General features: G+C 42.7%; 1 protein-coding gene across 3 annotated transcripts in view; it reads right to left on the bottom strand.

Annotated features, from left to right (window-relative positions):
• Positions 1 to 14,699, bottom strand: part of PLEKHG1 (pleckstrin homology and RhoGEF domain containing G1) — a 91,557-nt gene that overhangs the window by 1,112 nt on the left and 75,746 nt on the right. For 2 of the 3 annotated variants that reach the window (XM_060115067.1, XM_060115070.1), the window contains 4 exons: positions 14,574 to 14,669; positions 12,907 to 12,945; positions 10,811 to 10,833; positions 5,285 to 6,902 (listed from right to left, as the gene is read on the bottom strand). In XM_060115067.1, the coding sequence (XP_059971050.1) occupies positions 5,285 to 6,902; positions 10,811 to 10,833; positions 12,907 to 12,945; positions 14,574 to 14,669 (1,776 nt within the window). The remainder of the gene's footprint in view (positions 1 to 5,284; positions 6,903 to 10,810; positions 10,834 to 12,906; positions 12,946 to 14,573; positions 14,670 to 14,699) is intronic. The other variant, XM_060115068.1, reaches the window with a different exon arrangement.

Raw genomic sequence — 14,699 nt, forward strand, 5'->3', positions numbered from 1 at the left:
TTTAATAAAAAAAGCCACCTAAAACTTCATTTGAACTAATTCTGGATTATTTTATTTCAGCAGCAGGTCTGCAAGCGTTCCCTGTTTGTAATGACAATTTTCTAGTGTTCTTTACAAGCATGGAATAGTGTGTCAGTGCTAAAAACAGGCAACATAAAAATAAGAGTCAGCACTTAAACCCTGGTCAATGAAAAATAACTCAAGTAGTCATTAAAAGAAGCATGACCACAATCCACCCTGCAATAGCTACCCCTGCCTCACCAGTCTTGATTGCTCTCAGACAACTACTCCCAGCAGAGTCTGCTCCCGGCGGCTGTTCCTGCACTTCTTGTTTCCAGGCAGCCCTCCACTGCCCCTGTCTCGGGATGTCGACAGGAGGTCCTCCCTTCAAAACCACATGTATTGACTGATCCATACATCCTTTCCTATCACCGAGAAGCAGGGCACTGAAGTCTATGCTTCCAAGACATTAAGAATGAACCATCCTGTGCATACAATCGATAATCTAACGCTCTCTAGCACTGGTTGCAGAACAGGATTTTAGCGTTATTTCCACGAAAGCTAGTGCCACTTCAAATTAAGCCATGAGGCCACTATCCTCTCTACTTCACTTCTGAGTACAGACATCTCTAAAGACATTAACAGAACCATGATATAGATACAGAGGACTCTCTTGGGTCAGGAATGATTAAAAAGAGAGAGCCCAGAGATGTCAATTTCAAGAGCTGTGTCCCCCCACCTCCCAATCCAGGTACCCACATGACCACCCTAGAATCAAAGAATTCCATGAGTCCTATAAATCACTCAGACCACATCTATGCAGTCTCTATAGAGGGCATCTATTCTATATATGATGACCAGCAAGTGACATTATAATTTTTTCCTCTTTAAGCTATTTATATTTTTAGTAACCTGTTGTTAGTAAATTATTCCTTGAATTTAAACTAAATATTTAGTTGAGTTTCTGCTGTTTCTTTCAAGTTTGCCTTCTATGGGGACAGAAAACAATGTACTGTTGTTCTGTGTGCCCTTTAACTGCAACCCCCTCAGATTACTTGCCCCTTAGTCCCCAGAATCAGAATAAATAGTGTTTATCTTCTCATTATAGATCCTACATTCATTCAGATCCTTCAGACTTTCAAGTCCAAATTCCTTGGAAGGACAGAGGTTATTAGTTTAGAATTTGTAGTAACAAAAACTTGAGCTATTACTCCTTAAAGGGCATAGTGAAGACTCTCAATACCAATTAAGATTTGGTAACCCCTTAAGAAACTGAAAGTCTACATAGACACCAAGGTGCCCTTGTTAGCCATCCTGAAATATACAACGTTTCGTTAACTATAAAACCCAACCAAGGTTAGCTGGACCTTTAGGCTTGTCTTTGGTTAGCAGTCCCACCTCAAAGTCAAGACGGTTCTTCCCAAGCCATTCTCACCTACACTGTGGCTCTGAGCCTGATCCCACAGCTGAATCAGGAAGGCTTTGAACTTCCACAAAGTCCCAAGAAAATGACAATTTGAGAGAAAGCAGTGAGAGCTAATTAAAAAAAATTCAGTTAAACTATTGCAGCATCAAAATTTAACTATAAAGTCTTGTAAGAACAAATAGCTCTTGACTTTAGAACATGGTGGCCCAGATCATCTGAAACCATGTATTATCCAAAATATCCATAGTATTTCTCATGCCTTTTTCTTCTTTATCACACTCTCTTCTTCTTCTTTTGTTTAATCAAATCCTATTTACCTCTCAAGACCCTCTATAAGCTTTATCACTTCTATGAATCCTTTTTCTAACTGATTTCTCTGAAGTCTTATATGCACCATAATACTTAGCTATTGGTTGTGTACGCATGCTTGCACACAATCTTGTGTTGCTAGTTATTGTATCTAAGTTGGTTTATTATTCCATCTAGTCCATGAGCTTTTAATCTTGGAGAATAATCCCCACAGAAAACCAAGCACAGCTCTAGGCAGAAACTGGTCTCAAGAACTACTTAATTACCCAGATAATTTTTGGACTGCCTCCATTTATCCTAAACATAGTGTTAAGAATAAATGTGATCTAAGACTATACCACTGAGAGTGGAAAGGCAGCCTACAATTTGGGCATAGCAGGAAATGGGGAAGCAGGAAGACAGCCTTTAGTAAAATGCTATGTAAACATATATATTATAGACAACTCATAATGGGCACAGTTTATCTTTGGATAATAAAAAGTTGACCATTTATAAATTTGGAATAGAAAGTACCTCACAAGTAGACAATGTACTGTGCCGATCTAAGTTTTTGTTTTTTTGGTCTCAGCTTGACCTTCCAAGAGAGTCTATAACTTGCCTGATGCCAACATGAACATGAGACAAGCTTCCAGAGCAATGGCTGTTATTAAATAGATACCCTTAGTGAGATGTACAGGAAATAGCCAGCCCAAGATGACACTTCTAGCCTAGAAAGCTTAGTATTAGTCAGCTGGATCAAAATTCCCCCTCATTCTTAGTTCTGGCATTCATAGTCCTTATAGAACTTGTACATTATCATGACGCGACAGCGTCAGGGCTATCTCTGGTTTATTCCTCTTTTGTAAGTTTAGAAGGTAGAATTCTTATCATTCCAGATAAAAATTTGAAGTGATCCTCGTTGAGAGAAGTATGAAATATACTGTTTTCAAGACAGAGATTAAAATCAACATTTCTGATGTTGCTTGTGATGTAGAGCAAAGCATAAAATGTTATTTTGCCTTCCCTACTTTACACAAGGAGGAAAATTCCTCAAGCCTGTATGGAGTTTTCTCCCACATAGAACATCACCAAAAAAACAAAAAGTTGGGGGGGGGGACCCCAAAGGCTTCCTTGGCCTCAAAGACTGTCAGGAGTGAGGCATGATGGAACAAGATGGCCGGCATGCCGCAACAGGCTCCAAAAGGTGGGAGGGGCTAGACCTGGTTGGGTGATTTACAGGCGGAAGTCTGGCCCAGGGCCTGTAGACCCCGGCTGGAGCGTTCAATAAAGGTGCTGGAGAGTTTCAGCAGGTGAATAGGGCGCCCCTCCTTCCGCACAACACCGAGAGCAAGCTCCTGGCAAAGTGGCAAGGCCCATACGGAGAAGTCTGGAGAATCGGTCCATTCGATTACGATGTCCTGTGCCCAGATAAACAAGAGAGAGAAAAGGAGTCATCACGTCAACTGATTGAAAGCCTGGTGGGCACAGGAAGTGGTCTCGATCCACCCAGATGGAAGATTCTTCAGGTCTGAGAGATGGCGGGCCCTAGGGACACGCTCCTGCCAGCCAGCAGGGGGAGACACTGGCTGGCTCAGAAGATGACTCTGGAGAGATCTTCTCTTGGAGAGAATGTCGATAGTAGCCCACCATGTCAAGAAAGGGCCCAGACACAGAGCTATGATCCTACAGGAGCCCAAGAAGACACAAGTAGTTAAAACAGAAAGAACAAACAAAAAGCGGGGGAAAAAAGCAAAAGAGAACCCCAAAGGGAAATCTATTAATACTTAAAAGGTGGGTAAAAATGACTATTCAAGGTAGTTGTAAGCCCTAATGATTCAGTATTGAAGACCTTGCTTCTACCAGGGTTAGAGCTTCGCATGTTAATGGATGGTCGACATTACAAACAACTGGCCTCAGGCAATTACCACTTTTTAAACGACAGTCTGCTGGGTTAATCAATCCATCATCATCGGAAACCTTAGTATTATATTTTCTCTCATTCTGAGGCACCCTAGCCCAGATTCAGTCAGTGGTTTCATTGCCAACACACTACTGGTTCTAGTGCCATCTGTACTCCAAAACAGTCCGCCTGCAGCTGGAACTCAGTCACTTTTTCTATGTGTAACAACAAACCAGTTTAGCAACACTAGCGTTGGAAAAGGGACTAATTCAAGCATACTATTGCGAGGAGAAAAATACATGCGATCTAGTCTCTCACATTCATATAAAAATCACGTTTAACCTTTATCTAACTTAAAAAGAAGAGCAAGTCACAGAGAGTCTGTAAAATCCTTCAGGTAACGTTTCCAGGGTTTAACTTCCCTCTGTGTTAAGAAATATTACTGTGTGATTAGCTCTGGAAAAAGAGTAAACTTAGGTAATTCTTAAACACTCCCAAACTTAAACTTTTTTTCCTACAGATTCTTGCCATGCAACTTGTGAATCCATTTAGGCCTTGGATACCCCCTTCTGATTCTCTGGTTTCCACCTAAGAAAGCAGTCCCAAAGAAAGGCGGTAGGTGGCATCAAGCTGGCCAGATGAGCCATGCCGCCACCAAGCTAACCAACGAAACATGCCCTGATACTGAGCCATCTGGTTTTTATTTTTAATTGGAGAACTGTCTCTTCTCATTTGATACAGAGACAATCCTTTGCCAGAGATCTAGGGCAGAGATTCTTAAAACAGGATCAAAAGTCCACACTTAAAAAAAAGATCCAGTTCCTGGGCCTAATCCCAGAAATCTCTCTGGGTCTGGAGGTGAAAAACCCCTCAGGTGAGAGTCAGCACCCTCAGGTTTTTTTCTTTCCATGACAATCCAGTGCTTAATTCACATCACGCCCTTCCACTGAGAACCCTGTGTAATTTATCCAGGGGATGTGTACTTCTTTACAATAGAGAAAAAGTCAAACTGTGATCGTCTCATTCCTAAACCCTAATAGTACCAACATCAAGCACGTGATCCTGGTTTGGTTCTGCCCAAAAAGGAGGCTTGACTCAAAGAATTAAACTTCTTGGAAGCATACAGGAGAATACCAAAGGAGACAGTGTTAAATGCATTACAGCAGCTATTCAAAAAAAAGCAACTAGAACATGTAACACGTGAGAAAACAGCCGAGTTACAGTGTGAACAGCTAAAAAAAAAAACATGCAAAAAGGCCTCCTTTTTGTCTTTGTTAGGATGAGTAGGCATTTTTGTTAGGATTCTGGAGCAAAGTATTCGTCCAAACCTTCAACTCTTACCCTGCTACCCAGCTACCTCTCCTAACACACTGAAACTGAAACTGACGGCTATTTTTCAGCTTTAGATTATATTAGAGAACACTGCTTCAAATATCCTATCTGGAGTGATGATGTCACAGACACCAGGAAACCCTCCAGACCCAGTCGCCTCCCACTGGTGAGATGTGGTGGGTGCAGGGCCGGCCTCATCTGTGCATCAGTGAGTCTGGGGTCTCTCTGGGAGAATGAACATCTGGGTGACAACACCCTCACGGTGCTAAGGATACTGAGGACCAGAACACGGCTCTCTCCCAGTCCTCGGAAGGAGAAAGGCAGCGCGGGAGACATACCGATGGCGGGCCCGCCCTGCTTCTTTTCTTCTAGGATGGCCGCCAGGTCCCTGGAAACCTGCTTCTGCAGTTGGCTACCAGACGGCTGCTCCAGCTCCGGGCTTTTCACCTTTAACAGCTGATTTGCCTTCTTGATCTTCTGACTGTACTGCCTGGCCATCAGGAAAACCTTGCTCCTGGTCTTGTCTGCATTGTCCATGCCGGGGTCGGGGTTCTTCAGGTCTGCAGGGGACAGGCTGCTGCCAGCCACGTCATAGGGACTCTCCACGGGCGGCAGGTCACTGACCAGCGACAGCCGGTGGAGACTCAGGCAGGAGCCGTCTTTGGAGGCCGGGGTTAGGTCAAGCGTGCAGGAGATGGGCCCCGGCCTGTCTCTGGGCGGCACGAGGAGAGCCCGGCCCGCGGGCGGGGAACGTGGGGAGCGCGCGCTCAGCTCCGGGGCGCTGCCCGCCAGCGGCCGCTCCTGCACATCGTCTTTGCTAACGGGAAACGCCGCCAGGAGCCGATCTCTGGCTTTGACTTCGTTTTTCTTGATGTAATTTTCCAGGTCATTCCAGATTTCGTCTACTTCTTCAGACAGTTTATCGGAGATGGACTGATCAGCTATGGACAAGTTGCAGCCGAAGGAGTTATAGAACAAACTCAGATAATCGTTATCGGAGGGTCCCGGGGTGTAGGGCGCCTCGTCCTCACTGAGCTGGAGGCTGTCCTGGGAAACAGAGGCCCTCAGACTGTCACAGCACCCCAGGTCGGCCTCCAGGCCCAGGAAGGTGCTCCTCTTGGGACGCTTCAGGCTGCTGCACTTGAAGTCCTGGGAGGGCGCATCTGGGAGCCCGATGGTGTCGTAGACGTTCTCCTCCACCACCTGGAGTTCGCGTGAGCTTTGGTTCCACGCCTCCCGGCCTGGGGGGCCACCATCTCTCTGGGGGTGCCGAGGGCTCTTCTCTGGGCTTGCTGGCCTCTTGGAGAAGGCCAGCTCCGGGGTGCTCTTGGGGCGAGCAGAGTCCCTGGCTGATTTGGGGGGAGGAGCTTCAGCTTCTTCCCGTTTAGCCACCATCAGTTTCAAGTCCTCATAACTTATGTTATCATAGACATGGTCTATGTCATCAATGGTCAACTCTACAGAGGACCCGAAGGGAGTCATCCCGTCCCGCCCCTCTGTTTTAGGGTCATTCTGCAGTTCCCTTCGGGAGCTGTACTGAGGGCTGTCACTGTCCCTATTTCTTATGTCAGGGGGACACGTGTTGCTCTCGCCAGCACTGCTGGCCCGCCGCACAACCCTGTGGCCAGAGCTGGGGGTCTCCGAGGACTCGACCTGTCCCATGTGCCAACTGCAAGGTCGACTGGAAGTGCTATCTTCACACAGTCGGGCAGAGTTCAGATCTGAAGAGGAGAAGGACGGCAGGAACATCTGATAATCATCTTCGTCCTCGTTCTCCTGCGGAGACCGCCGACTGGGAAACAAGGCTTGCCGGATCTGGTGGTCCGTCCAGATGTTTCTGATGGCCCCGCCCCCGCGAAGCACGCTGATAATGGCAGAACTGCTCGGCTGACTGTTCCTCTGGGCGGGAGATGGCCCTGCTGAAGTCAGCTGGGGAGACCCTTCCTCTCTGGAAACCTGAGAAGGATAGAGACATAGCGATTGAATTGTAGTACCACAGGACACATAACTGAGGATGTGCTCCTGTATTTACACATTGCCTCTCCCACTAGACTGTGATGTTCTTAAAGAAAATGATCAGTAAACGTTGTTGATTTTAACAGTTGAAAAGCACGTCAGATGTTTTGCAAAAGGAGCAGAAAGGACAGGAACTGATATTTGCTTAGAAATAGGCTAGGCCATTTGAAGACATTCTCCAAACTTAATGTTCACTCTTTGAATTAGATATGATTGTACCAGTTTCACAGTAAGGAAATCTAGGCTCTTAAGATTCAGTTACGTGTTCTCCCCCAGCAGTGGTAAGGCTGGCATGTAAACCCAGGTTTGACTCCAAATACCTTACCCCACTGCAGGGAATTGGCTAAACACAGAAAACTCTTAGATATTTCAAATAATTCCGATGTGTTCTTGGTAAATAACATTATATAAATGAACATATATAGGTGTCAAGGGCCATGGTATCTGATTTCTATTTGGGGGTTGATTCTTAGCAGTCTTACTGTGGTTTCCGGTGTACGAGAAACACCCCTGTCGGTGATCTGACTGCACCCTCAAGGGTTTTCCTTTAAATCTGCAGACCTGCGTGAACCTGACCAGCACTGCCTTGGTTTATAGATTCTAGGCAAAAGAGCCTTTGTTGCAGGAATTTAATTTAATCCACTACTGAGCTAATGAAATTTTTACTTTCTTTCAAAATACATTTAATTAAGCAATATTTAGATGCCAATTAGGAAGTAAAATATGAGTGACATTAACGATTTTTAATCAGAGAAAACAATGGGTCTGTTATAACTTGGAACCTTTCCTGATGGAGCTCAATTGTGCAGACAGGGAGCGGACTGCCCTCTGATGCCCTCTGTGGGTATTGGGATTAGCTTCAAAGATTTGAAAGGGTTAAGACAGGTTCAAACTAATTAGTACCAGGGGTATATTTTCTGGTCAAAACACTATAGTAACCTATTGGAAGTGTCAGATTAGCAAGAATTTTTCATCACTGATCAATGAAATTGGGATACATATTACCTTGGAATATCCACCTATTAATATGTCTGTCTGTCTGCTTACCTGCCTTTCTGTCTATCAGGGAGGGCAAAGATAAAATTTTATCCTGAATGTTGTTTTTCTATTAAAAATTTAAAGCTAAAAGCGTCCAATTAGTCATTTAATCTTTTGTTCACTTTTTTCAAATAGTAAAAATGTGGACTATTTGAAGACTAGGAATAAATGAATACACACACATATAGATATATGTGCACACAAATACATATATATTATATTTTGGCTCTTCTGTTTTTTTCTTTACCCTTTAATATCTCTCCCTTTTCCTCTTACTCAGACTGCACTGGTAAAATGTTTATGAAATATAGGTAGGCAGTAACTACATTTTATAAAATAAAACAAGTTAGTATTAGCTAGTTAAATCATGATCAAACACTGTGGAAGTGTAACAAAACAATTCTGTGAACAGCCAGAAGTAAAACCTTCTTAAAAATCTTTCATTCCAGAAAAATTCCCAGACATTTTAGAAAATTAGAAACCCTGAATTGTTAATATCAAAGTATATTTTTAAGGTAACTACACTTTTTTCGTTTGTTTGTTTGGCCATGCTGCGTGGCTTGCGGGATCTTATTTCCCCAACCAGGGATCAAACCCGTGTCCCTGGCAGTGGAAGTGCAGAGTCCTAACCACTGGACTGCCAGGGAATTCCCAAAAGGTAACTACACTTGAAGTGAAGTTAGCAGTAATTTGGAAGCTGAAATTTTATATCAAATAAATCATCAGGAGAACTGAGGAAGCTCTTAGATTTAGAAATAATCAGTAGATGGATTGGACACAGCACAGAAGTATGTAGTGTAGATCCCTCGTGATGAACAGTTTTCCACATTCTCAGCATTATGGTTACTTAATAATAACATAATAAGAGCTAATTTATGGGGCACTTGTTTTGTGCCAAATACTGTACTAAGCACATTAAAAAACATATCACATTTAATCTTTATAACAATTCCATAAATTAGGAAACTAAGTCTTGGTAAGGTTTAACAACTTGCTTACAGTCATACAGCTTATAAATGGCAGAAATGGATTTGAACCCATGTCTTAATCCTCAGTTTATGTATGAGCTAAATCTCTCTCCCTCTCTCCTTCCCTCCATCTCTCGCTCTACACACACATGCACACGCACACAAACACGGCTTTAGAAGGTATATTCCAGGAGAAATGTTAATCTCTTTATCTCTTTAATCTCTCCCTGCATTTAGTATACATTCATTTTTGTTAGGAGATGGAATTTTACCACTAAGAAAAAAGTACATTGGTGTTTTACTTCTTTCTTGTCTTCAGATTTTATAAGGTTTAGTTAGTCCTCATATGGAGACTTGACTTGATCACTATCGTAGAAAGTTTCCGAGAAGCTCTTGAGATTGTATCTCTAGGACTAATAGAGCGATTCCCCTAGCTAGTACTAAGCCAGGCTTGCTCTGTGATCATAGCTTGGCGGCCTTTCAAGGGCACTGTCCCAGTGTTTGTTTATGAAAACAAAGTACATTAAAAAAAATCAAAATCTCATGCTATATTTCAGGACAATGAATCAATTCATGTTATTAAATTTCAAAAGCTTCCAAACAGAAATATGTACTACCTGAAAAAAATCCACATGCCGTAATTTTAAGCAAATAGCTTAGAGATAAGACCATGTTGATTTTTAGACATCTAGGAGACTAAACTGAAAGATACGTTATTTATTAACAGGGTCACTTTGGCCAAGGAGTGGAGCACATAGGATCGCGGGGGAGATTTTCACAGCCACGTTGCTACAGATACAGAGCATGAAGCAAGAAGCTGCGCTCAGCCCCCTAAGCACTGTTCAGTAAGCCAGGTGATCAGTAGGCATACTGGATGTAGTTGACCCAGGTCAGGATACGATATGCATTGTTCAGAGGTAATACATTTGAATATACATCTTCTAATACAACATACCATTTTTATTCTACCTCTCCTAACCTTTTATTGGAGGGAGAAAAATCAAAGCTTGATATAGTGAAGTTTCATCATACCGCATACCATCACACCTCTTATACCAGCAGCAGGACCACATTTTTAGACGGGGATCTTTGTGATTGAAGTCTGATGCTTTGAAAATGGAGCAAATACTCAGGACGCGAGAGCCTCAGTCTTATATGCACAGAGGCACAGGGCAATGTGGGGTGCACCACACTAGCCCTGTGTGGGTGTTACATCTTTTTTTAAAAATTTTATTATTATTATTTTATTTTTGGCTGTGTTGGGTCTTCATCGCTGCACACAGGCTTTCTCTAGTTTCAGTGAGCGGGGGCTACTCTTCATTGCAGTGTGTGGGCTTCTCATTGAGATGGCTTCTCTTGTTGTGGAGCATGCGCACTAGGCGCGCAGGCTTCAGTAGTTGCAGCACGCAGGTTCAGTAGTTGTGGTTCGTGGGCTCTAGAGAGCAGGCTCAGTAGTTGTGGCACATGGGCTTAGTTGCTCCATGGCATGCGGGATCTTCCCGGACCAGGGCTTGAACCTGTGTTCCCTGCATTGGCAGGCGGATTCTTAACCACTGCGCCACCAGGGAAGCCCGGGTGTTACATCTTAAGGTAATAGCTTCTGAACAGAGAGGTGGGGCAGAAAGATGAAGAAATCATTGCCTTGGTTCTGAGGGATGAAGCTGGGGTGGTGAGGTGGAGGGGGAGTTGATAAGGATGAGCCCTAACTTATATCTATTTCAACATGTAAAATAATTGTTTACACTTGGAAGATTAGCTGGAGGTGAGACATATAAGGAAAGGGTAGGTATAAAGGGCACCTAAAGTAAACATTTCAAAATAAGAAATGTCAATAGTACTTACCTTTTGGATGTCTTGTGCTGTTTCTGAAAAATAAAAGTTTTTTTATTTTTTAAGTTTGAGGATTAAAAATGTCTCTCTCATACATAGGTAAGCACTCATATTTTATAGGGCTTTTAAACTTATTGTTAATAACTCAAGCCCAAGCATCTCTGGGCTCCTTAGACCTAATTTTTAGAAAATGCCTCTCAGTTATCCAAGTATAGATCTTGTACTACATGTAAAACAACCATACATGTATCTGAGTGATAAGTAGCTTCCTTAAATCCCTGAGAGCAACGGACCAATTCATATTAATACATTTCAAAAGCTTCCCCCCACCCAAATATATATTACCTGAGAAAAAAATCCACATGCCCTAAGCCATGAAACTCACTTAAACATAAGATTATGCTTCTGTTAATTTTTAAATATTCTATTGGCTTTAATTGAAGATATAGCATCTAACAACAGGGTCACCTTGGCACTGTGCTAAGGAGGGTGCAAGAGGAATTGTGGGGAGAGATTTACTAGCCACATCCTCATAGATACCCTTACGATACTCTGATCATGTGGGTCTCATCTTTCAACACTGTTTAATTACAGAAGCATTTAAAGTAAAAAGTGATCAAACCCTCTCCACAAATTCCACCCTGTAGAGGTAGCCACACTTAAAAGTTTGATGTTCATCTTCCTAGGTCCCATGCCCACTGCCCCAATCCCACAACAATGAACAGTCTTTTTGTTCTTAAAGGTGCAATATGCAAAATTGAATTTCCTGCTAAATATATGTAGACACTCTTATCAGTAGACAGATACGTACTTGATTCTTTTTGATAGCTGCAGAATATTCCATGTAGTATTTCAGAATTTACTACAACTTTTAAAACTATTTCCCACTAGATATGCATTTTATGTGGTGTCTTGTTATAAACTCTGCAAAGAACACAGATACTCATAGATCTGTGCTCACTTGGGTGAGCACTTCTATACAGGAAGTGTACATTGTGAAATTTCTATAGGTGAAAAATTTGAAATTGTTGGTTCAAGAGCACATACACATTTTAAATTTAAATGGGCATTAACAAATTTTGCTCCAAAAAGGTTGCAGAAATTTACACACCAACAGTTTCAGAGTGCCTGTTTTTCTTTTCTTTTGGCCAAGTCCACAGCTTTTTCCTCTCCATTTATCTCATTTAAATGTATGATTTTTCTGATCACTAATATAGGTGACCATTTGGAAATTTTATTGGCAGTTTGTGTTTCTTCTGTGAAACTGCCCGATTATATTCTCTGCCTTTCAAAAAAGGGTCCACATCTCCTGAGCCCACATGCCACAACCACTGAAGCCCGCACGCCTAGAGCCCGGGCTCTGCAAAAATAGAAGCCACTGCAATGAGAAGCACGCGCACCGCAACAAAGAGTAGCCCCCACTCGCCGCAACCAGAGAAAAACCCGCGCTCAGCAACGAAAACCCAACGCAGCCAGAAACAATAAATAAATAAAATAAAATAAAAAATTTATTTAAAAAGAGTCCTTTGTCCTTTTTTAAAATAGATTTAATTAATTTATTAATTAATTTATTTTTTGGCTGTGTTGGGTCTTTGTTGCTGTGCGCGGGCTTTCTCTAGTTGCAGAGAGCAGGGGCTACTCTTCGTTGCGGTGCGAGGGCTTCTCATTGCGATGGCTTCTCTTGTTGCAGAGCACAGGCTCTAGGCATACGGGCTTCAGTAGCTGTGGCTCGCGGGCTCTAGAGCGCAGGCTCAGTAGTTGTGGCACACAGGCTTAGTTGCTCCGTGGCATGTGGGATCTTCCCGGACCAGGGCTGGAACCCATGTCCCCTGCGTTGGCAGGCAGATTCTTAACCACTGCACCACCAGGGAAGCCCCTGTCCTTTCCTTTTGATATATGGGATTTCTTAACATCAACATTCACAGATATTCATCTTTTTATGCCCATTATCTATGCTGCAAACATTTTATGTCATTCAGCTTTACATTTTATAATGGGCTTAATCAAATCTGCCAATCTGTAATTCACCTGGTGTTTATTTTTTTGTGTATGGTTTGACTTAGTGGATATCAACAAGAATGAAAAAAGAAAGTTATTTTAGGACTTACCGCTGGTCTTCAAAACTTTATGCAATCTTGAGGAAGGTTCTGAGCGAAAAAATAAGGCCAGCATCATTTGCAAAATCAAATCAAGTTTTTTTCTTTATAAGTGAATTATTAGCTTATGGGCAAATGAATTGAGCTCTAGAAATTTTCTATCAAATTCACCTAAATCCTGATTGCTTAGAGATACTTAGCAGCAAGACATTCACTCCATCAAAACTGTAGGATAAATACTAAGCTGTGCAATCTGGAGTCACCTAACAGAAAACCAACCCTACCAACTAGTAGAGCAATGTTCTGAGCTTTAACTCCCACCTATAAGCGGATAATGTTCAATTTTATATTCTTCTGCCACAGCCCTACCCCAAGCTCCAGGTCTCAGATGCCAACTGTCCGTCTGACATGTCCCCAGCATGCCCATAGACCCAGCAAACTCAACATGTCCCAATCGCAGCTCACCAGTCTCCCCCATCTGCTCTTCCATTTGGATTCTTACCTTAGTTGTCACTCACATTACCCTCCCTAGTTAGCGACCAGGACATCATTTTAAGTTTCTCCTGTTTTCATCCATCATGGTCTTGTGGGATCCCAGGAACGCTCCACCCCAGTCACCACTGTCTTATTCCAACCTTTACCATCTCTCGCCCAAGCTAGAGGAACAGCCTCCTACCAATTCTCCCTGCCTACTTCATTTTCCACATCGAGCCAGAACTCTCATTTTAAAAGGCAAACATTTCATTGCTTAAAATCCTTCCATAGCTTGCAGGATAAAGTTCAAACCCTCTGCGTGGCCTACTCGGCTTTCCATGATCAGGGCCCAATCTGTACTTCCAGCCACATCTCTTTCCGATTGACCTTGCCCACCTCCACCTCCGGCCCACCTTGCAGCCAAGCCAAACAACTGGCAATAGCTGTCTGATCTAAGGTACGCTGGCTCAAGTCTCAGGGCCTTTGCATGTACTATTCCCACCCCATCAGGCTCCTCAGCCCCCAGATTCCATCTGGGGTACTGGTCCTCTGGTCTGTACGGCCTTGTCTCTCCTTCCTAGAGGGTTCACCTCTCTCCTTTGTCTCCCCGCTCTTTCTTCCATTCAACCTCTACTACAGCTCCATAGTATGAACTGGTATTTATTCAACCTTTTTTTGACTCTCCCACTAGACTACAAACTCCTTGCAAGCAGGAATCCTGTGTATTATTCGTACATTTCCCAGTTCTTAGTACAGTGCAGGAAATTAGGTAGATACTCAATAAACGCTGATTTAAATGGAAAAAAAAAATCTGAGGGCTAAGGGAATACTACATGAAGTCTGGTTTAGCAAATGTGTGTTAAAATTTTAGGTTTGAATACTCTTTGGGATATGTCATTTACAGGATACAATTTTTCACTAGCGACAGTAAACAGAATTTAAGTACCTGCAGGCCAATGGTAATAACATGCTATACAAAGTGAACTTAGTTGATTGACATGTTTTTTTATATTCACTGGAAAATAGAGAGTTAAGTAGAAAGAGTTTTAGAACCAAAGCTTGAGAGCCCCACCTGGAGGCATTCTCAAAGGTATTCAAACTGGTGGTGTGCTCAAAAACCAGAAAGAATATACCTTTTTGTCAGACTGAAAGGGACTTTCACGACTAACGCCCCATAATTATCTTGATTACCGCATCTTATTTACCAGATTTTCTTCTTAGCCGATATGGAGCAGAACCATCTTTAGAGCCACAAAAGCCTTTTGTCTCTCCCTCAGGACTGTAACAGAAGCCTGGGTAATCTGTAAAGTAAGAACCACATGCATCTCTAA

The sequence above is a fragment of the Mesoplodon densirostris genome, chromosome 12 (genome assembly GCF_025265405.1).
Source record: "Mesoplodon densirostris isolate mMesDen1 chromosome 12, mMesDen1 primary haplotype, whole genome shotgun sequence".
In the NCBI taxonomy this organism is placed as follows: domain Eukaryota; kingdom Metazoa; phylum Chordata; class Mammalia; order Artiodactyla; family Ziphiidae; genus Mesoplodon; species Mesoplodon densirostris.